This window comes from Daktulosphaira vitifoliae, unplaced genomic scaffold (assembly GCF_025091365.1).
Source record: "Daktulosphaira vitifoliae isolate Bord-2020 unplaced genomic scaffold, ASM2509136v1 Scaffold_4, whole genome shotgun sequence".
Taxonomy (NCBI): Eukaryota; Metazoa; Arthropoda; class Insecta; order Hemiptera; family Phylloxeridae; genus Daktulosphaira; species Daktulosphaira vitifoliae.
This window is the reverse complement of record NW_026099575.1, coordinates 34,368,246-34,392,182: the sequence shown is the minus strand read 5'-3', so window position 1 is coordinate 34,392,182 and position 23,937 is coordinate 34,368,246. Positions and strand designations below refer to the sequence as shown.

Here is a 23,937-nt window from a genome sequence, read left to right as displayed (position 1 = left end):
ATAAGGAACCAGCAGATCAAGTAGCTTTTGGAATAAAACACCAATTTTTTTAAAATTAAACACTATCTAAAGATTTGCATCGAAGCGTTTATTTTTGATAGTGATTTTAATCACTGTCAGATATCATTATACTTGATCCAACTATGCCACGTCACCACTGTGCCGCGACCCCCCTGTGTTGGGTTTTTTATTTTTACCCAATTAAATTTTTATTTTATATATATTTTAGTGCCTCAAAAATTATCTTAAGAAATTAAAATTGTTGAGATGACTTCTAAACAATTAAAACAATGTAAATTTTACTGGTTATCTTTATTAGAACATATTTGAAATTAAAAATTAATTCATCATAACATCTAACTCGAGCAAAAAAAAATTACATTTTTGGAATTTCGAATGTATTTTTCTAATAAATGTTTATTTTTATTTATTTTAATTATATGCGTCTTAAATTCAAAATAAAATTACCATAACGTAAATAATCGATGCAATAATCTTCAAGTTTTTGTGTTGATTCTTTTTCTTCTAACAATTTAATGGCAACGTTTAATGGTTCATCGCAAAAGAAGAATTTTCGTAAAAACTCAGCCACATCTGGTTTTTCATTTGTTGAAATAGGAATAATACTGTAAGAGTTTTCTTTTTTTTCACTTTTGACGATTGAATTAAATTTAGCGTCCTAAAATATCAGGTTAATTTATTTGTTGAGAAAATAAATAATTATTTCAATAAAATTATCCTTAATATCCCCCATCCACCTCATGACTTAACTCCTATTCAAAATTTCTTGCAACTTCTTTCTTTATCTGATAGAAGACACGATTCCAATATGCGTTTCCTTTCTAAGCTCACAGCTGGTTTAATTGATTCCCCTGTCCTACTTGCAAAAGTGATCTTTCGGGTGCGTACTTGTTCAACTCGTAACACTGCCCCTTTTCTCATTCCTCTTTCCTCTTCTAACTATATATTCCATTCCGCTCTCCCACGTAATGCGCACTGAAAATAATGACGCTGATTTTTTGTACTCTTTTCATTTTTAATTTAGTCATTTAGCTATTTTATTTAAGATTTAAATTTTGATCATGTTTTATATTTCGTATTTGTCTTAATTAAAATATGTTTTGCGTTTATTTTTATTTTTTCTTTACTAAGTATATCTTTGTTTAATTATGTTCATATTTATAAGTTTATATGGTAATTTTAAGTTTAATTTGATGTAAAATACATATTGTTTCTTTTAAGGCTATTTCCCATAATTTTAATGATAAATAAATAAATAATACAAGTATTACAATGTAATAATTATAGAACAATTACGACACCAGCTACATATGAAAACCTAAAGATTACAATTGATTTAATCAAATTCATGATTTAAACCATTATTTATTACTTGTAAATTATTTTTAATTCCAACATAAAATCATTTTATTTTTTATTTTACAAGCTAAACATTTTTTTTATCGATAATTTTGTAAACAAAAAGTATAAATTAATATTTTGAAACAATAAAACAAAAATTATATTTGAATATTTTATTGATTTAATTATTATTGATATGTATGCATCTACCAACATATAGATAAATGGTACTTTCAATTTTGTAATCTTTTTTTAACTTAAATAAAAATTGCATTGAAAATATTATTGTAAAATTACTACAGTAAATAAAATCAATATTATCTGCAATATAGATTTTACTCTAGTAGAGCACTAGAAATACAACATTATACACTTTAATTTACTAACACTATTTTCCTTCTTTATGTTTGGTCTATTTACTACAAAGAAAAAAAATTGAACCACCAATAAAAATCGTGAAACTTAGAAGAAAAAGTTTCAATAAAAACATTTTCTTTTGCATAAATGTTTTCAGATACTATTGGTAAATGTAGTACCTACTTTTTAAGGAGAGAAAATAATTAAATTATATATTAGATGGAATTATACCTTTTTGTTGTGGCTGTTTGGACATTTAATATACTTTACTAGATTATTTATACTATATAGTATTATAACCTTTTAGTATACCCTAATTTTAAGTACAAATCTAACTCTGTACGCACCTTTATTTTACTTGAGCATCAATTATTTTTTATAAAGTGCAATGGAATTAGTTTTGTGATTCTCCTTATTCATTTATTCATTGAAATTAAACAATTTATTTATTAGAAAAATATTGTTTATTTTAAATGTAAAAAGTGATATAGGTAGATTACCTGTTGTACCACCAATACTATATTTATTAGCATCTGATTTTTTATTGAGCTATCATTCACTAAATCATAAGACATATAAACTATTATTTTACTATATTATGAAATAAATAATTATATTTCACCTCATTTGAGAATTTATAATTATTGTAAGCAGTGTCATTCATATTTTTAGAAGGACATTGGGACATTTGTACAAGGCACACAGGAAAAGGGCCCATTGGCAAATAATAGCTGTATATAATTCATAAAAATTTAAAAAGGAATTGTATTTAGTCGATTATTAACAAAAATAGGTTAAAAATTACATTAAAAACAAAATTGATATAATAGCTAACAAATGTTTTGATAGCACTATTGTCAAGTTTTTTTGATAAAAAATAAAAAAATTTTAAAAAACATTTCGATATACATAAATTGTAATTCATCTTTTAAAATTACTCTTAAATTATATGAAAGATTATTTATTATTTAATGAATTTCGTTTAAAAACTATTTAAGTGAATATCATCATTACTTTAGATACAATTACATTTGTTTTGCTTATAACAATTATGTCATATAAATGTTATATTTAATAATATGTAATATTTTATGTAATGTTATATTGATGCCCGTCATTGGCATCAACTTGGCAAGTTTATATGCGATCCTCTTTTAAATTTACTATTGTCTATCAAAAAAAAAAACAGCCTTTCTTATTTAACTTTAAAATGGCCTTTAATTTATTTTTAATTTTCAGCGTGTTATCTTAGTAGACGTGTGTGAGGGGTAATTAAAAGAGTGCCTAATTGATTTACCTTTTTTTTTTTTTTTTATTGAATGATGGCTTCAATATAAGTATTTATTTATTTCAACTTGAAAATAGTTTTTAAAATTGTTATTATTTAAAATACTATAATCCCGTTTTTTAAAGATGTCTCGTTTATTTTACTTTAATGACTTAAAATTATCAAAAAAAAAAAACAAAAAATTTAAATGACTTATTGAAAATGATTTTATATTAATGACTTAAATGAAAGTTCACGTGTCTCGAAAGTTTTTGTACGCCTAATGAAAAGAACGTCTGTACACGATTTTTTGTTTATTTTCATACCTTCATTTTTATTAATCTCTTCACAAAAAAAAGAAAAGAAATGTATTTTGTATTTTAAATTAAAAAATAGTTCAGTTCTATTTCAACAGGCTAAGTACACTTAAAAAATTAATCTTTGCTGATTCAGTATCAGTTTTTAACAATACATCTAACATCGCTTTGCTTTATATAGCGAAATGTTTTTCTCTTGGGTACCCTGACGACAGTCATTCCCTTGTCCCACTTTACAAGTGTCGTACGCACTTCCTTCGTAACGATTCGATATTTTTAACAATAAGAGCTCACTTAACTTTTTATGCTCGTTCCAAATTTACGTGTACTTGTAAAACTATTAACAGCTAAAGAACTCCAAGTATAAACGTTGTTATCTTGTATTTAAATATTCTATTTAATCAATTTAAAAAAGTATTACTACAATTTTTCGTGTAAACTTCACATTGTTTCACTATTAAGTTAAAACGTGACTATAAAATGTGTAAACCTTAATAAACATACAGAAACGTCAGTGCATAAAATATATTTTTAAATTATTAAAAAAAATAAACAATTTAAATAATATAAAAAAATTATTTTAATTTTAATTTTTTTTTTCTTAGTACATTTAATCTATTAAAATATTTATAACTATTAAATAACTACAAACACTTATTTTTATTTCATTAAAACGCCATAACAAACATGCGAATAATAAAAATAAAACAAACTAAAATTTAGCAAAAATATATTTTTTTTACAAACACAAGAATTTCAAATAGTAACCCATAGAAAATAAAATACAACACATTAGTTATCATTCAATTTTGTTTCTGTTTACCATTGTAGTGATTCCTTATATCGCTGATGGCGAGGAACCGATAGTCCACGATGATAACAACAGGGTGCGAGCGTGACAGTAACGGCCGAGTGTGTGGTGCAAGAGCGAGGGAGAAAGATTGAGCGTGGCAAAGCACAGTCCGTTAGTAAAGGTATTATGTGTGGTGTGTGCTGATGATAAGCGGCGTCGTAGTACTACGAGCGTCTAGTGACCGGACGCTGGTATTTGTGGGTACCCTTGTCGCCAAGGCGACGCCGGGGCGTCTGTACCGATACGACCTTGGCCAGGATTGATTGCGACCGTATTCGTCTCTAACACTCAGCATCCTTTAAAAATCCCCCTGACCGGTCGTTCCTAAGTATTCACTTTTCTGGGACTCTCTTCAATTCGATCCACGCGAAAGCTCATTTCAAAGGACAATCAATCACGTCCTCACCGTAAATTAGGCGAACGCAAATTCAACCATTTTAGCGGCTGCGTGACGAGTTTTATTTTAAATAGAGTTGTTCGTTTAAAGCACCAAAAATGTCTAAATTTAGATTGTTCTTTTAAACTGGGACTTTTAACGTTTTAAACTATTTGCTTATGTTTTAAACAGATTTTCTTTTAAACATATTCTTAAAAACCCTGATTTTAAAGATTTGCTATGATTCGGTGCAATGTATAAAATAACCGAACGAATTTGTAATTCATTTTTTTATATAGAAATATATTATCATTTCAAATTATGCAACAACCACAAGTTATAATGATTATAATATTATAATAGATAAAAAGTTCATGATTTCATTATTACTGTGAATGAATTGGGTGATTGATTATATCAGTTGACCAGGTAATTATGTATATCCAGACCCATTGTTATAATTTTGATTTGGAGAAACAAAAATGAAATTAAAGTGACTGGCTTAGACCATATAATTTTTCAGAATTATTCTTTAATCTAAAATGTTGAGTATTATCCATTTCTTTTCATACATATGACCATTTTTGTCTTTCGAATTCCAAGAAAGATAATCTATAATCAAAAGTCGTTCATTGTCATTTGGCTGTGTGATACAGAAGTGTTAAATGTTTACCTTCGCAGAAAACTCGTAATTGATTTCTTCCTCGTTGATTTCTATCTTAAATATTTTATTAAATATTAATAATTTTTTAGTCTATTTACTGGGTCAAAATTGTAAATTAAATAGTTATTATCACAAAATATAAAACAGTGAAAAATCTTGTGCATAAATTTTTTTGTAATCAGTAGTTTAGTTTTTAATTAATTTAATTTAACGACTGCAGTTTTAAACATATTTATGCACACTTCCCGTTCTTATTTTATTTTTAAAACAAATAATATGAGACGGCATAATTAAACCATTTCTATTAATTTTAGTTAAACTGCATAACTATTATTTTATAATTGTTAACTTACCAGAGTATACAATTTAAATTCTATTTTATTAATTAATTAATTTCAAGGAGTACGATACTAAATTTATTATTATTTTATCTCATTAAAATACTTAAATTACTTTTAGTATTTTTACTGTTATTACAATTTGTATATACATTTACTTAAACTTGGAGATATCAAGACGTGTCCCCTTCTAATATTTATGTACTATATATTTAATCACGCATTTATTTTCATTAATCTGTTATAAATGTTTAAGTACTTTATTATTCACATTTAAATTAAAAAATATAAAATCATGTATCTTATATTGACCAGTAGGAGTATCGTAGTAATTATTTTCAGTAGTTAATTTGAAGTTATAATTAAAAGTCTATTGAAACAGTAAAATATGCATAATACCAGTTGCGAATCTCGGGGTTAAAGGACCTGAGCCTCCTATAGGTCTCTTTAAACCTACATATAACTGTAAATACATTTTTTAGTGTTTAGTCCTTTTAATTAAAAAGTTTGGATACACCACTGGATTCTTCAAATTATCATTTAAAAACTTGCGTTGATATATCAAAAAGTATAATGAATATTTATTTTAATTTATAAATATGTTATAACTATTGAAAGAAAAATTTCATTTTATTTTATATTTATAAAAAGATTACATAAAGTCTAATTTATTTACCAATTTTTTTGAGGGGAACGTAATAAATAAATAAATCAATTCTCCTATTTATCTTAATGTACATATATATATATTTTTTAATGTTGGTGAGTTAACTTTTTATAATATCACCCTCTACCCTAAGAGACTTTACCCTAAGGTAAAGTCTCGAATACGCCACTGCATTATGATTTCATTATGTTTCATAATAGATTATATTTATGGGAAAAGGCAAATTTTTGCTTATCATTTGTAAATGGGTATATTTTTATATTTGTAATAAGTAAATTTGTCATTACACAAATTGATTTGTCGTTCTATATTAACTATTCTAAGATAAAATTATTCATTATGGCACGCAAAATCTTATACATATATATATATATGATATATATACCCTTATTTGAATTATGTTTAATACTAACAAAACTGTTATATAACTCAAGTATTAGCATAATATGAACATTTTTTTTTGTAATCTTATTGATTACTTTCGGCTTATAAATCTTTCAAATTTTTAACAAAAAAAACTTATTATTTTGAATTGTTTAAAATTAAATTTTTTTTTAATTAATTTGGAAATTTAAAATTATTATGAGTTTTGTTAGTTATGATGTATACATTTTTTTTATCGATGAAATTTATAGTTTACTTTTAGCTTCGATGCGAAGCTGAGAAGGTATTGGTTTTACTAAGATGTGTTTTTTTTTTTTTGTGTCTGTTACCACTTTTTCTCAGCTCTCACCGAACCGATTTCTTTCAATGATACGTCAAAAGATCACAAATCGTATCTAGTCGAAGACATTACCCTTAAAAATTGAAAAAAATTCCCTCGTTCCCCGTAAATGGGGGAAACCTCCAAAAAAATTACGAATTTAAAAATCGCTAATTTTCGAAATTTTTTCAATTTTTTTTACTTAAAAGTGCCATAACTTTTTCAAAAATAAACATATCAATATAATTCTTTTTTATATAGATGCATAATATCATTACCTTTCATTTGGTATATTTTTTTCATAAATTTAACCCTTAACCTGCCCACAAGGGGGGATTTAAAATGACAACTTTTTCACAAAAAATTAATTTTTTTAACTTAAATTTTGAAAATGTTCCGGAAGGTCTGACACTTTTATATATATCTTAAATTAAAGCTAATGTAATATACTTTATCATGGAAAAAAAAAATTTCGGACTTTATTTTATCTTCAAGGTGAAAATGGCTACCAAATGCTATTATTGTGTGAAAATTCTCAATTTTATTTTTTACATTTTTAACATTATAATGCTATAACTTATTGAAAAGTGTATTGATCAATATAATTTTTTTATGGGAAATACTATTTTCTAATAATCTCTTTTTTATTCGACATACTTTGTCTTAATCAGGATATTAATAAGGAACTAGCAGTTTATGAAGCTTTTGGAATAATCCACCAATTTTTTAAAATTAAACACTATCTAAAGATTTGCATCGAAGCGTTTTTTTTTGATAGTGATTTTAATCACTGTCAGATATCATTATACTTGATCCAACTATACCACGTCACCACTGTGCCGCGACCCCCCTGTGCTGGATTTTTTTTTAAAACTATACATTAATAATAAACTTAATTTGATTGTTTACTTCATATATATGTTGGTAGATATGTTTTATTATTAAATTCCCATTTTACTTTAGGGTTTTAAAATATGTCTATGCTTTTATACACTAATAATGCATTATAAGTATAAAGATTTAGCTATAAAGAATAAAATGAATTATTTGTAAATTTAATTGGTTTTTGACAGTTTATATGAGAAAATCCTGCAATTTATAACAGGGTATATATTCTAAAAAAAGTAAAAAAATATACACTAATGATTATAGAAATATTCAGTCAAATTTTAAAATATTTATTTATTTATTTATTTATTAACGCCCGAAGGCATGAGAATGTACAAAAGTTTAATTTATAATAATCTTAACATTTAAAATAAGTAATATAAAATAGATTTTTAAATACATCGATACAATTATACTAATAGATATAAAGGTAATACATTATAAAATAAAATTAACTATAATATAAAATATAATTATGTATCAAAACCCATACACAAATGACGAAATACAAATAATAAAGATATAATTTTGTGAAACATTTAAACTCTTTATGTGTATTTTATTTTTACAAATAAATAAAAAATATATTATGTCTTCTTAATATGTACATAAAAATATACTTCTATAGATAAAATTAAAGAGAAATTTTAACTATTTAGACAATATAATTGCGTTCTCAAGGGACCACATATTTTTTTCAATCCAAAAACATACATATAGAGATCTTCGTTCATGATATGTAATAAACAATTAAAACATGTGTAAAAGTCAGAATGTTTATCCTCATAGGATCATAGGAACTACGACAAATTGATTTTTGAAGACATTTGATTTTGTTCATTGTCCTTATAGCTTAAAATTATACGTTGTGTATAATTTACAAAGTATACTTATTTAACTACATAAAATACCAAGCATTTCCTTTCTAAATAAATATCTCTTGTATTGAGAGAAAATTTGTATTCTTTGAATTTTTTTTACAAATGTATTTTAATTATATCTTTATTATTTGTACAACAGTTAATTTTTCAATTTTATTTTCATAATTTGATAAATAGATTTATTTGAACTGTTTAACATTTTTATTTAAATATTTATTTTATGTTTCTATTGTTCATTAAATTGTTTTAATATTTGAAAAAAATGATTAAGAATCAATGTTTTATCTATTTTGTATTAGGCGAGATGATTTGTTAATCACAATGGTTTGCAATTAGCTATAATCATTTTTTAATTTATTTCAATATACTTTTTTATTATTAAATATTAAAGGAAAAAAAACTGTGTTAGTATTATGTTTGTTTTTTATTGAAAATTAAACAAAATTCATGTAGAAGAATATAATATAGTTTAACTAATTAGTCGGAACGTCGAAAATGTCTCAAAAATGTTAAGATGTTTTTTCAAAGTTTAGAAAGTGAATTTTTGAAATTGGAATTCTATTGTTTTATTGTAGTTCAGTTTAATAGATTGAACAAATATATTAATAATTTTATGAATTTATAATTTTATTTATTTATGTATAATATACGAGTGTTAACCCTTTAACAATTAGAATATTTATAAGTACAGTAAAAATCAATAATAACATAAACAGTTACAAAAAAAGAAATAATAATGACATGTTTGTAGTGAATAAAAAATATAATAAAATATAAAAATAATAAATTATACAAGAGAATTTGAATTTAAATTTAAAGCCAAATAAACATTCTGTCTGAATACAAAACGTGACATAGAAAAAAAATCGATATGATCCATAATTCTGTTAGCCAAAGATAGAGCTCTTGGGAAAAACGAGGAGGAAGTATAAATATTTTTAGGAAGAGAAATATGAAAAAAATTAGATTTTCTTATTAGATTATGCAGCTAAATTATGATAATTCCTTCACAAAGAACATGGATAAGGCAGATCTGTATATTTAAAAATAAATTAATAGGTTTTCTTTAGATTGGTGGATATTTAAAAAAATTTAACACTTGTAGTGTTAATTTGATTATAATGCATCATACACGCCGACGATAAAAATGTCAAAGTGATGACCTTGAGTATGAAAAAGAGCCACGAGATTAGAGTTTAGCTGCAAAGTTTAAACCGTTGTCGTTGACCTGTTGATAGATTCTGGAATTTGAGACGGGGCGGAAGCATCTGTTGTGCTGGTGTGAACATCTGTTAGGGAAGAATATAGCTTTCCCTTCCGTACTTTTCATGGCTCAATCGATTTTTCTTAAACTGGGTTGCTTAAAAATCGACCGATTAAAAGTGTAAACCTGATTAATGAAAACCAAACAATTTATCTAGTCTATTTGTTTATAAACTTATAATGAAAATGCAAAATTTTTTGATTTTTCATTTGCTGACTTGATAAGTCAATAAAATTTTATTTCAGTTTTTTCTATTTTGAGAAATACCTGTTTTACAAAAACTTTGCTCTTGTTACGTTTTTAATTAAATCTTGTAGTATTTTATTTAATAAGATTACCATAAACCCTCATTAAACAATAGTATGAACTTAAAAGAAATTGGTTCCGTTTCAAAAATAAATAATTTTATTGCAATATCCTGACACCAAAGTTGCGTATCCATGACGTCATAATTTATCTGTTATCATATTTTGTATAATGAACAATGATATAAATATACCACACAACACTCATGGTGAAAGGAAAATAATATTTGTTGCTTTTTAAGAATAAATTACTTATTTTACTTTAAGTTATATTACTTATAATTATATTATAAACAATTATAAGTTAAAAATATTTTATTTATTTATTTCATGTGATGTATACTATTCAACTTATAATACTTAGTCTGTGTATAATTAACATAGAAAAACTGAACAGGGAAATCCAACAATACAGGAATATATTAATGGTGTTTGAAATTTTAATCAGTACAAAAAAAAATTTAATATAGCACATCAAACTAGAGATGTGCTATATTAGCACATGGATGTTAGATAAACATCCAAAGTATTTATTATTTTCATATATTAGTTTTATTAGTGATAAAACTTTTAAGACTTAATAATCTATAACAAACATTTATAAGTCATCATCATGTTAATAATTAATGAAACTTTTAATTTTAATAGTGAAGACTGTAATAAAACCAATGTTTTACTACATTTAAAACAAGTACTAAAAACTATTTTCGTTGAAAAGTTTAAAAATTGGAAATTTTACAAGAAAAAGATCAATGTCAGTTTGTAAAAAAAGTATCATCAAATAAAATTGGCAATAAAAAATATATTATAAATTAACTGATAATTAAATATATTGTCATGTAAGAATATATTGAATACTGAACACTTATTTTAGACATTTATTATTTTATTTAAGTATATATAAAAATATATTTCATAGCATTATAATTCTATTAATTTTTTGACTTTAAATAAGTATGAACCTTTGAACAAAAATGCTAAAAAAACCCATTTTTATTTTGAATAATAGCAAATTTTATGTACAACGATATTCTCAACTTCCAAAATTAGAAAATAATTATTCTCTTTCTATTACAATTGTAGCGACCAAAACATACGCAACGAATATTCTCGAATGTTCTCGTTATCAAAAACCTTCGAGAAACTTCGATAACGCCATAAGATAACCTACGCGGGTATAGAATATTCTAGAATTAGCGAGAGCCTTATCGGAGCTATATATATATCGGAAGAATCAGTCAGTCAGTTAGTTCAGTTCAGACTGTCTAGTCCGCGATACGCTACACGACCGCTACACTCCGCCGCTGTTGTCATCGTGTATTATGTTTACTTCGATTATTTTATTTTTCCTTACTGTATATACATATATTTTCTTTTAGTGTTTATACGTCTATTTTAGTGTTATAATTTTGTTTAATAAAAGTCTACCGCCATTTAAATAATTGTGTGTTGTAAGATATAACCCACACAATAAATGGTCTATATAAAAAATAATAATAATAATATTAGTGGGCTAGTATCATTTTTTTTTGTAAAGAAAAATAGATAAAATTAATAATAAGTCATTTATTTTATTCTAGAAGAATATTTTATAAGTTTATTTATTCTAAAATAAAGTAGAAATATTGTACACACTACAAAAGGGATGTATATTTTTCTTATCTTTCTATTTGAATTTAATACTTATATATTTTGGTAAGTATATGATATATATCATTTTAATCAAGTTTTACACATATATTATACCTAATAATGCAGTTTTTATACATTATATGTGTAAATACATAATACTTGTTAGATTAATATATGTAATAAGATTAGACTAATAAAAAAACTCAAATTAAATTGTTTGAATGTATTTAAAATATTTATTAACCGATTTCTAGATAAATTAGCAATAGGTCAGTTAAAAAAATGTTTGACGATTTTTAAAAAATAATTTAGAAAAAACATAGAGTATACATCTTTTAGAAAAAAGACTTGCATAATATACACAGAAATTATGATAAATCATACTTAACTAATAAACATGAAAATGATTCTTTGTGTAAAATTTTGGGTTGAACTTAAAAATATTAAAGGTGTATAAAATCCTGTATAAAAATATTAATATAACGCGTTTTTCCAAAAAATGCTTTTGTATCATATTAATGACTCAATATCAAAAAAATGTATTTCTACAATGATGCTTAAAACATAAATACAACAGAGAGTGATCATTTATACTGTGTAAAAAAAAATAACAACTAAAAACTCTTTGTAAGTTATAAATTATATATTTATTTTTACATATTTTTTAAATGTTATTTAAAAGTAATAGATAATTTGTAAAGTATACTGTAATGATTATTTTACTATTAATAAAATATGTTAACTTTGATTATAATATCTATATAAAAGTAGTCTATTGATAACATAAATAATGATAAAAGGGAAATTATGACGTCATGGTTCCGCCAGATTTTTCTTATGAAGATCAATTTGTATATTTTTCAAGGTCACTTCGTATTGTGTAGTTATCATTTTATCATTCTTATTAGTAATATCAAAAGAATATTTTATATAACTTTCTTCTACTCTAATTTTTCTCGTTTTTAAATGATAATTAAATTCTAATTTTTGACAGATTTGAAATTTATTTATTAAATAATAAGTAATGAATACAATTTTTTCAAAATTCGTGGGTGTCAAATTTAAAATGTAAAAATATTTTTACTATCCTTGTTTATTTCTTATATTTAAAAACAATGACTAATACCATTCTTGTGTCTCCTGTATTCAGAATTTCTTGCTTATTTTTAAAAAAATTATCTCTTCGATACCTGTAAGTTATTAAATAAGTATTAATATTTATATAAACGATAGTATATTGTTGAGAAAGACCATTGTTCTATTAAAATACTTGTTTTATGTAATTAAGATAATTTACAAATTACTTGGTAGTTTAATAATAAAATACTTGAAAATTACTTAATGTATCTTTTAATGAAGTTACTTTTTTAATAAAAAGTAACTTAATTACAATAGAAGTTACTTTAGAAAACCATATTTAAAAAAATATTACAATTAAACAGATATAATGTGGTCTTCACTATAAGAATCCAAGAGATGTGTTTACCTGGAATTCTAATATTAAAGAAGAAGAAGAAGATAAAAATTACCCATAATTTTATACAATGTAGAGAGGGTAAAGAATTTTTATTAATGAATAACTTCTATGATTAAATCTTTAATATCTTACTGAAGGAAAATATAAACTTTTAAAATATAATACTCATAATTAAATTATAAGTAATTTGTTAAAAATACTTTTAAATAATTATTTAATTTTTATTTCAATAGTGTAAGAGTAACAGTTATGACCACCTAAGGACCTATTGTGGTCACTTGATATTTAATATAATATCAACTTAGTTTTTACTAATAGTTATTAGAATAAATTAATTTTTAATATCATAATTATGAGTTTTAAATCATATTGGTTCAAAAACTTTTTAAAATGAATAAAATTAATTTGGGCCATTAGTGGTACATATAAAAAGCCCTAATGCATTTACCCTAATTATTGACTTAACTAAAATTACTTAAACAATAGTTTTGTTACAGTAATTAATTCTTTAAGTTAAGTTACTATTTAAGACTTGGTTCATTAATGTATTGTTAAATTTAAGAGTAGTAAACTTACACAATTTTTTGTTATATGTAGAGAAATGTTATTATATATATATATATTATAATATTGAAAGCATATAGTATTAAGTAATACAAGAACCTCAAGTTGAAAAAAAAAATCATTCTTTTTGAACTTTGACTTATCGAAGTTCTACTGTATTTTATTTTTTATTAAATGATATATTGCTTAATGTGTTCATTTTGTATTATTTTTTATTAAAAATAGTTATTGATTAATTTTAGATCTTCTAAAAAACCATTGATATCACATTATGAAGTTCTTAATCTTAAACAAGAATGTTCTAAGACAGAAATTCGTAATGCGTTTCTAAAACTGTCCAAATTGGTAAGTTATTAAGAGTATATACTTTTAGATCCAGTATTTAAGAATATTTCTTATTGGCACTTCATAAAAATAATTTTATTGTAAATGTAGTTATATTATTATTATTTATATTAACATCTTCATACAAATAATTATCATCATATCGCTGAATATTTTTTCTTAACTTGCATTTAAAATTAATTACATGTTTATAATACTTACATAACTAAGTTATATTTTTATTTTTAATAAAAGTAATGTGTTATAGAATCATCCTGATATTTGTGGTCCATCTTCTAGTGCTAAATTTGTTCTTATAAATGAAGCATACAATGTATTAATCAATAATGAAAAGCGGAAGCAATATGATGAAACTTTAGTTTATGCCAATAGTAGAAACTCAGTTTATCATCATTATCCACAAAATCAACCTAAGTATATATTTAAATATGTATAATATAGTTAAAAATTATTTTTTTCAAAACTTCAAATTGGCCATTTTTTAAACTTTTTATTACAATAAATTTTAATGGGTTAATAACAATTTTAGTATGAGTACTTATTGTGTTACAAACATTTTCATGCATGAGTTGTAAGAGTAGTAAGAGTTGTACCCACCAAGTTATTAAAGATATCAGAATTTGGTGTGATACTTTGTATATATATGTGCCAAATGTAAATAAACACAAATAATATTTTCTTTAGAAATTTGATTATCCTAACTTAATAATAAAAATTTTTTCTGTAATAACTATATACTCCAAGTTAATATGACGTAATATTATAGTAAGTAGGTGTAACACCCTTTTCACATTATTAAGGGTCAGTAGAAACTCAATTAATCATTATTATAGAGATCCGGACTGTAATATTTAATAAATTAGATGCTGAACAGAAAATTTTAAAATAAACGTACATTTACAAATTTTTAAAAATAAAATAATATATTTTAGGTTAATAATAATTGTTGAATTGCACAAAATAATTAGAAATCTTTTTCTATTTTTTCATGAATTAAGATAATTCAATGATTATTTTTTCCTATTGCATGGAAAAGTAAAAATTACATTTATAATTAAAATTAACAATAAGTAATGGTAAATATGAGGGTTTATTGAGTTTCCATCGTATATATATTTGTATTTAAAAAAAATTATGAGTCAATTAATATTAATACTCCCAAACAAATGCAACCAAAAAATTTAACAATTAACTATAAAAATATAATTTAATTTAGAAAAAATTGGAAAGAATCATATGATGATCCTGATAATTACTGGCTTTCATCTAATATAACACTTGCAAGTGTTTTTATTGCAATAATAGTTGTTGGATCAGTTATTCGTTATTACGGTGCAAAGTAAGAAATCTTTTCATCTTATTTATAAATCTAATAGATAAATGTAATGTATAATCATTAAAATTTTAACATTATTTTCAGAAAGTCTTCTTTTATTAGAAGTGAATTTTTAAGGAAAACTGATGAACACTTATTATTTTTAGAAGAACAGAGGTTAATGAAAGGTAATAAAACTAATGAAGAACTACTACAAATTTTCAAAAATAATATAGCTAATGTAGATATTAAAAAATAATATAAGTACATAAAAAATATGGTGTTATGTTAAAATTAATTAATTTTATTTTTAAAAATTGTTATAAATTATCTTTTGATTAATTATTTTAACATAATTTAATGGTATTCAATATCAAAATAGACACACAGTATTAAAAATAAAAATTGTTTGACATGCAACTAAATGTGTTAGACTAACCGTCTTTTCTAGCACGAGGAATAGCTTTTAGATAAAATTATTAAAAACAAAAAATAGGCTAGTCTAATAAATTGAAGTTCACACCCTAATAAGGTATAAGCATAGAAGACAAACACAAATTAACGAACTAAGAAAAAAATGATCAATATTATTACATATTTGTAAATTCAATGTTACCATTTTATTTTTATATTTGCTTATTATATATTTGTTTTACTTCAATAAATTTTTATTAAAAATTTAAAATCTTATTTTACTAAAAATATTCTTGTAATCGAAATTAAGGTTAACTATTAATAATTACCAAAATGAAAAAATACTACTATAATTAATTATGGACTACATTTATTTTTAATATTAACAAAAATATAAAAATGTGACGTATAATTAATTAATTAAATAAAAAAGTTACACTTGTATATTGTATTTAGAAAAAATAATTGTTAAGTTATTTTAGACTTAAACAATTATTAATTGTTGATTTGTTTTTTTAAATAAATAAAGCTGTTGATTTAAAAAATTATATTTCATTTTTATTTAAATTGACTAGCTCTACACTCGGCAAAAAAATATTTTAATGCTTTTTTATTATTTTCTATTTTATTCTATTTGTTTTACTAACAATATCAAATTATACAATTTGTTGTTTTAATTAACTTAGTCAAAAATTTATTGTATTGTTGATAAATTTAAAAATCATTCATTGTAATAGACTTCAAACATAAACATAAAGCCAATAAATACAATTGAAAAAAAGAAAAGCTACTGGAAATGCAATTCGACTACGTCGATCAATCCATTGTGCAATTTCCTGTGGTGTCATTGTGAAAAATCCTCCGTTCTTTGAGTCTGTAAGACTGGGTACTGAAATGGAAATGTTTTGAATTGGCTCGGGATCAGCACTAATAATAGAATTATTAGATACTTCTACAGATAATAAACTTCTGTGTCTCCTCTTGAAAAGAAATTAATAGATTAATATTAAAATTATGGATATTTATAATTTGAAACAGCTCAGAGCAAAGAGTTGGTAAAAGTTCAAATTTTTTTTTAAGACTGCTAATGAGAATCATTTAGTTCTATAATTTGCTATAATGTATTAAAATGTTTTTAAAAAAAAATTATTTAAAATTTTCTAGTTTCCACTAATGTTGTGCTGAAAAAACTTTAGTAATTAAAACGCTATTTTCCTATTGGAAAACTTTGGCCGACATTTTAGAGAGTACATAAAAGTGGAATACCTAGTTAATTTATTGAACAAATGATTGTTTGTTTAATTAGAAAAAATTAACAAATAAGGGAAAGAGTTTCTCTCGCCTAAAATAAATAATTACAAATAACGCGAAATAAAGTGATGTTTAGTAGATATTAAGATTCGAATAAAATAAATTTTGCTTCACCGGAGTATTCGAACAAAGTGAATAATTTTTTATTTTTACTTTAAAAATGCTTGAACTTATTACAGATGATTATACAAAAAACTTCAACAGCGGAATTTAAACAATTATTACTTATTAAATGACGATTGACTACAATTTTTCGTACTTATTCTTTCTCCTAATCTTAACCTATTTGCATTGCCCGGGCTTCGCTAAGCAACAAATTTTTCATGAGTAATTGTTAATTTTAAACCTACACAATATCTATTATTCTCTTTACTATCACTTTCAATTGTTTTTGAAGAGCCAAATTTATCAATTCCACTATCCATCGATGAAGACTTTGATTTCCGTTTCATTTGAGGTGTTAGAGTTGATTTTAAAATATGTTTACTGGTAACTTTTTTTAATTCTACACTTTCACTGTTTAAAAAATAATTAATGTACATTATTATCTACAATTAAAAAGTAGTCATCAGTACTTCAATAAATACAAGGAACATTCGAAGCATTATCTCCGTTGAAGAATTATTATCATAATCTTAGGGCCTGATAACTTTTTTTGTACTCATTTATTTTGCGCCTCTTAGTTGTGACAGTGGTAGACACTTTTTGTTATATCTAATATTTTTTATTAGATATTATGCTTACTTTCGCCTCCAGATACTGTTAACAAAAGCAAACTCTACTAATGAACCAAATATAAACATAGTGCATACAATGAACCATATTTCTGTAGCTTTGATGTAGGAAACTTTTGGTAACGAGCTGCCTGTATTCCTGGATAGAGTGATGAATGTTAGCATTGTGCTAGTACCTGTATAGTTTATGCGATTGACTTAATTACCTATAATATTTATAATTTAAGTATAGATTTGATTAGCTACAAACCTAAGGTAGTACGACCAGGCACAGCATTAGGATCCAGCCAAAACGATACCCAAGAAACGACTACTAGCAAGATACTTGGAACGTAATAATCCATTATGTAATGACCTACTTCACGTTCTAGTTCAAAGTAAACCCTCAACTGGCTGTAATTACCAGCTTGAAGGAAAACATAATAAGAAATCGTTATAACTATATTTACTTACTAATAAATACATGATATATGTGAATTATTTGATTTTTTCGGTACCGAATTTCCCGTAATAATGAACATGTTCAATGGCTATTTGTGAATATAATGAATCGTCATCGTTACGTTCTTCATCTGAAGACATGAGTGAGTATTCGCTGATTGTAGCATTAGTCCAGATAGATACCAAATTGTATTCTGTCATTCGCAAATTACTATTGACTATAGCTGGAGAATCGCGTTCCCAAACTAGTTCTAAATGGGTGTTATTATACGACCCTAATTAAAATATTCATTAAAAATCAACCATTTAGATAAATCAAAAACGGTATAATATATCGGTAAATTGATTTAAACTTCATAACGTAGTATAACCAATAAAGATGGTTAATTTAATAATTTATCTACAATCTTACTTACAACTTTCTAAAATTAAAGGACAAGTTTGTTCGTCAAACGGAAATTTCTGTAAATTCATCATACAAAGTAGAGATACTTTTAATCTGAAATTAAAATTGATTGATCATGTTTGATTGTTTGTTTGTATCTTAATAAATCTAAGAAAATTAAATCCAGTTAATAAAATTACAATACCAACCTGGTTGAGTACAATACTGTGCCATCCGGTTGTACTGTGACTAGAATATCTTGACGGCCGGATCCCATTATATTTGAGTCATGTTCGTTTACTATATATACGTGTGGCGTCCATACGCGTTCTTTTAATTTGTTCTCGCCTTGTATGGGGAAAGTAGAAGAAGAATATACTAATCGACTATCGTACCATCGATATCGTATTAAAATATGAGTAGTGAACTGCTATATATGAAAAAAAAAAAACTAATATTTTATGTATTAAAAAATATATGATAGTTGAATATTTTTAAATAAAAAATATTTTCATTATTATTAAATAACCAATAAGTATCAGACTAAGATTCATGAGATGGGCTTCCTTAAACAAAGAGCTCTTTTAAACTATTACCACCAAGCGTTTTTTTATTAAACATTCAAACATCCAGGAAATCTTGAATAAAATTGAAAAATTTTTTTAGTTTTATTCAAAATCCCTATATAGACTTCAGTTATGCCGCGTTACTAAAAAATTCCAAACATATTAATTATATAAGTGATTCATTACTAACTAACCAGTTGCTGAGCTTCTACTGATCCTAAAAAATAAACATATACCCTAGCAGACACTCTCGTGGGTCCACTTCCATTTGCGGGCATAGGTCTTGTCAAACGATCATATCGACAAGGGTCTGTTAACCACATTAGCATTTCTACCTGACTATTTTCATTTGTAGATACATCGTCACCGCACGCTCTGTAATTTGAATTAATATTTATCATTAAATATTAATGAGTTCTTAGAATTAATTTTATTTCTAAGAATGTGGAATGATCAACACTTTTGTGATTGTATTATCTCTTATAATTTAATGGTTTTATTCATTTTTAAGTTAAAGTCGTCTTAGCTTATTTCCTTAGCTACTTCTCTAATTTCAAATAAATAAAATTATGTATAACCAAGGTCATTTTTCAATTAACGTATTGAGAGTAGGAACTACATACGTTAAGTATATAGTACAGAAATTACCGTGAATATTGAACAACAAACATCATAAGGCATTAATTGAAGACACCTAGGCTTGGCCAAGAAAATTTACAAAATTAGTTTTTAAACAAAACGTTGATATAATTTTTTTAATTAGTATGTATAGACGGTCAAAGCAGTGCTTTTGTTATGAGTTCCTATTTTTAGAACTGTTTTCTACAGTTGTTAATTTTCAGTTAGTAAGCTAACTATACATATTTTAACATAACTGCAAGATATATTGTTTACTTTTTTTCCAGTCTCTTTTACCGATTTATGTTATTATAAATAGTAGTATTGAGTACATAATAATATCCTTTATTCACTGATTTTTTTTTCTATTTTATGAAAAATAATTATGGAAATAGAAATTAAATATTGGTCTTGGCTCAATTTTTATCAACTTGTAGTATAAGTTTTCTATTACAATTCTATTTATTAAGTTCATTTTAAGGAATCGACGAGTCCATGAAGTTGTCTTGTATTAATTATCTTAACGTAACGTATATAATATCAAAAAGTCACTCATAATTGACTAAAGAAAATAATATTTATTTGGCCAATGAGGCGATTGTCAAACGCCTAAATTTCTAGTTTGTTTATCAACTTATTGTGCGTCACGACACTGGTGTTCCAGGGCATTTCCTGGTTAAAATCCCCTGAAATCAATCTAAACTAAAAAAAATAACTTGTTAACATACCAATGACGCCCAATATATTTTTTAAGAGGGACTATAGTTTCAACTCGTATTACTTTTTATTAAAGTTAAGTTAAATCTACTCAGTTTAAAAGCATTTGTTTCTCATTAGTCGCAAGGTTAAGGTTTAGTAAAATGTAATATTACTATTAACAACTCACGCTTGGATGGATCCAAAATGGTAAAATACCGTTATGTATAAAATAACAGCCGCTGTTAGCAGGTTTGATCCGCACAAGACTTCGATAGATGATCTACGATTCACGGAAACACCATTCAGAAATATCATGGTAAATCAACGTTTTTATGATGAAGTTGTAGCTGTAGATGACGTTACACCAAAAGCTCATTAAACGATTGATTCTCAGCTGATTCGTCAATTAAAAGTTCAAGCAAATATGTGTTATTTGAAATGGGATCATTAACGTGTCGTTTTTGTTTTCCGTTTCATTTGTCGCGTGTCGCTTGGCGTTTCGCGCGCGTTTGCGTATGCGCGAAACAACAGCGACTATTATCAAATCTAACGTATCATATCATAGTATTTGCAGCGGCAATATGTATTTGAGTGATTCAAACAATGAGAAAATCATGTGCATTTTCAGTTAAATCGAAATGTTTACTTTATACGTCAGTAGTTGCAATAAATTTACTTAATTAATAAAAAAAATCTAGAACGGCCCGCATACGAAAATTTGACAAACAAGTTTGTTCAAACAAGTGTTGCTCTGTTTTATACAGATGCCTACTCAAAAGACATTATATATATAATTATTGTATAAAATGGTATAGATAATAACGGCGGTGAAAACAATTGCAACCCAAACAACCATACACATTTAAATATTTAACGAACGATGATCAAGGTGTGTGAAAAACCAGCGTGACAACGGTAAAAAATGTTTTGTAACCATCTAAAATATGCGTATTGTGTTGAACAGAAAGAAAGAAGTAAAAACGTAATATAAAAACTTATTTGGAATGATTAGCCTACATTGATCACAATAAACAGTAAAATTTTGTAGAATAAATTTCATATAATGAATCTAACGTATTAAAATGAAAGAATAATGATTAGGTATATTTTATTCATTTTACTCTAAATAATTATAAGACATTTGACGAAAAACTCTACTTGTTTTTTACTATTTAGGCTTCAATGTGTAAAACAATTCAGTTTGTGATATCATATTTTAGAAAGGACAGATTATCTCTAGATTTTATGTTAATTGTATGTCATACAATTAACATAAATGAAATTTTATTACATGGTAATAAAATTACTAGGTAGTTTTTATGATAGATAATATAACTAATTTTTTATCACGGTTAGTATATATCTGTAAAATAATAACAAAGTCAATGTATACTCGTGTTTTACAGTAATCTTTTGTACACAAAACATAGTAAACAAAATACTCGTTATAATTTGTAAATAAAATTTAATCAAGTGATTTTTCATCTTAAACACACAATAAATGTTATAAGTTGAAACATATGATTATAACGAATACCACTTGTAGAATGAAATTAAAGATACAATCAAGTTCTTCTATAAATATTTTAACTATGTTCCTATGTGTAAATACTTGTAAACTCTGAGAAAGAAAAATCATATGACTACATTAAAAAATTATTTAATAATTATAACGTAGAATAAAGTGAACATTATTCATACAGTTGAACATTTTTTTATATATTTCGGGTAGTACCAAAATTTGAATGAGCTGGAAAAATATGATGAAAATAAATTAAGAAGTCTAATCTTAATTAAGTATAAAATATATGTTTATGTGAACAATTATTTTTATAGGTTTTCACAAACTCTCACAACACTTATAGATAATTCGTATCCTTACAACAGAGGCAGTTGTGTGTATCATATGTTTCAACTTATAACATTTATTGTGTGTTTAAGATGAAAAATCACTTGATTAAATTTTATTTACAAATTATAACGAGTATTTTGTTTACTATGTTTTGTGTACAAAAGATTACTGTAAAATACGAGTATACAAAACTTTTTTAAGGGGAAAAAAGTTTTTTTTAAGTCAAACTCAATTTTTTGTTTTATCATTCAAAAGATCTTTTGTATATGATTAGTTGCGTCCCCAAAATTTTTAAATGGGGATGTAATACAAAAAATATTAGTGACTTCTCTTAGGTAATTTTTTATCTAAAATATTGGTTAAACATAGCCAATAGGTAGCTTCGCCCTTTTTGCCCCCGGGATTTGTCATTGATTATAATGATTGTGTAATTTAATAATAATTAATTGAAATGTGAAGTTGGCGTCTTTGTTAGTTCATTTTTAATCATTACATAATTAAGAAAATTTTTTGATTATATCCTAGACACGAGAACTAACAAAAAATATGAGACGGCACATTAGCTATGCAATTTTAACACATAGCTGTGTGTATGACTACAGTGTTGATACGACGTAGTTAAATTTTAGGTCATGTTTTTAACATTTTTATGTTAAATCAGTTAATATTAATTTAGCTATTATACAATATCAAATACATTAATATGATACCATAACCGAATTCAACTTTAAATAAATTAAAAATAAGCTTAGTAAAAAAAAAAAGTAATAATACTTAGCACTACTACATATATATTTATATATATTTGAATAGTATAAAAATACTATAAAGTATTATATAAATTATTACGAATAAAAATTCATAATACTTTTTAAATGCCTATTAAATGGCTTAAAATTGTCTTAATAAAATCGATGATCCATAGTTGAAAAAATTATGTTAAACTATTATTAGCTAGTATTTTACTTTATAAAAGAAAATTTTTTCAATTAGTAGAATATAAAAAAACTTCATTTTTGCATGATTTACGATTACAAACTCGACTTATGTTATATATACTGCGGAAAACTGCATTTATATCTTCACGACCTTATTAATCATGCATGACAATAATTTGAAGACTTTAATCTTCAATATAAAACAACCTAATGGTTTATTAATTAATGTAGAATAATTTGTGAATTAGTAGTAAGAACACATGAATAGCTTGTCCCCGTTATTTTTATTATAAGATAAATCTAGCCACATCATCATAAACGTGACCACTTTTTCTTCAATCAATATATTTATTATTTCTTTAAAGTTTGATTTTTTTAATTTTGAAATTATTTTAATTAAAAAC

General features: G+C 24.6%; 3 protein-coding genes across 4 annotated transcripts in view; 1 reads left to right on the top strand and 2 right to left on the bottom strand.

Moving 5' to 3' along the window:
- LOC126905042 (uncharacterized) overlaps positions 1 to 4,423 on the bottom strand; it is a 15,936-nt gene extending 11,513 nt beyond the window's left edge. Inside the window, exons 1-2 of the mRNA XM_050684438.1 lie at positions 4,127 to 4,423; positions 469 to 679 (exon numbers count right to left, since the gene is read on the bottom strand). Coding sequence (XP_050540395.1) covers positions 469 to 679; positions 4,127 to 4,129 — 214 coding nt within the window. The 5' untranslated portion in view covers positions 4,130 to 4,423. The remainder of the gene's footprint in view (positions 1 to 468; positions 680 to 4,126) is intronic.
- Positions 4,424 to 12,825: 8,402 nt separating this feature from the next.
- Positions 12,826 to 16,359, top strand: LOC126904217 (dnaJ-like protein 60). Its single transcript, XM_050682999.1, has 5 exons — positions 12,826 to 13,066; positions 14,158 to 14,260; positions 14,508 to 14,674; positions 15,477 to 15,599; positions 15,681 to 16,359. Exons 1-5 carry the CDS (start codon positions 12,990 to 12,992, stop codon positions 15,832 to 15,834), a joined length of 624 nt encoding a protein of 207 aa, XP_050538956.1. The 5' UTR covers positions 12,826 to 12,989; the 3' UTR covers positions 15,835 to 16,359.
- A 159-nt stretch (positions 16,360 to 16,518) lies between these two features.
- On the bottom strand, positions 16,519 to 21,493 carry LOC126904216 (pH-sensitive chloride channel 2-like). 2 transcript variants are annotated; one of them, XM_050682997.1, is made up of 9 exons: positions 20,931 to 21,492; positions 19,621 to 19,801; positions 19,070 to 19,290; positions 18,892 to 18,974; positions 18,532 to 18,750; positions 18,285 to 18,440; positions 18,045 to 18,210; positions 17,651 to 17,816; positions 16,519 to 16,969 (listed from the first exon to the last, which is right to left on the bottom strand). In XM_050682997.1, the coding sequence occupies exons 1-9, from the start codon at positions 21,056 to 21,058 to the stop codon at positions 16,730 to 16,732; spliced, it is 1,560 nt and encodes a 519-aa protein (XP_050538954.1). In that variant the 5' UTR covers positions 21,059 to 21,492; the 3' UTR covers positions 16,519 to 16,729. The 2 variants fall into 2 exon arrangements, with proteins under 2 accessions (XP_050538954.1, XP_050538955.1); XM_050682998.1 differs by lacking the exon at positions 17,651 to 17,816 and having other exon boundaries at positions 16,812 to 16,969; positions 20,931 to 21,493.
- Positions 21,494 to 23,937: the final 2,444 nt, after the last annotated feature.

Bases quoted from the DNA above. Each gene is read 5' to 3' on its own strand.
- LOC126904217 (XM_050682999.1), top strand. From the start codon at position 12,990: ATGACTAATACCATTCTTGTGTCTCCTGTATTCAGAATTTCTTGCTTA. The intron at 14,675-15,476 runs GTATATATTTAA...AATTTAATTTAG, and splicing joins TATCCACAAAATCAACCTAA to AAAAAATTGGAAAGAATCAT. The intron at 15,600-15,680 runs GTAAGAAATCTT...CATTATTTTCAG, and splicing joins ATTCGTTATTACGGTGCAAA to AAAGTCTTCTTTTATTAGAA.
- LOC126904216 (XM_050682997.1), bottom strand. From the start codon at position 21,058: ATGATATTTCTGAATGGTGTTTCCGTGAATCGTAGATCATCTATCGAA. The intron at 19,291-19,620 runs GTTAGTTAGTAA...TTTCATATATAG, and splicing joins CAGTAGAAGCTCAGCAACTG to CAGTTCACTACTCATATTTT. The intron at 18,211-18,284 runs GTTTGTAGCTAA...TAAACTATACAG, and splicing joins GCCTGGTCGTACTACCTTAG to GTACTAGCACAATGCTAACA.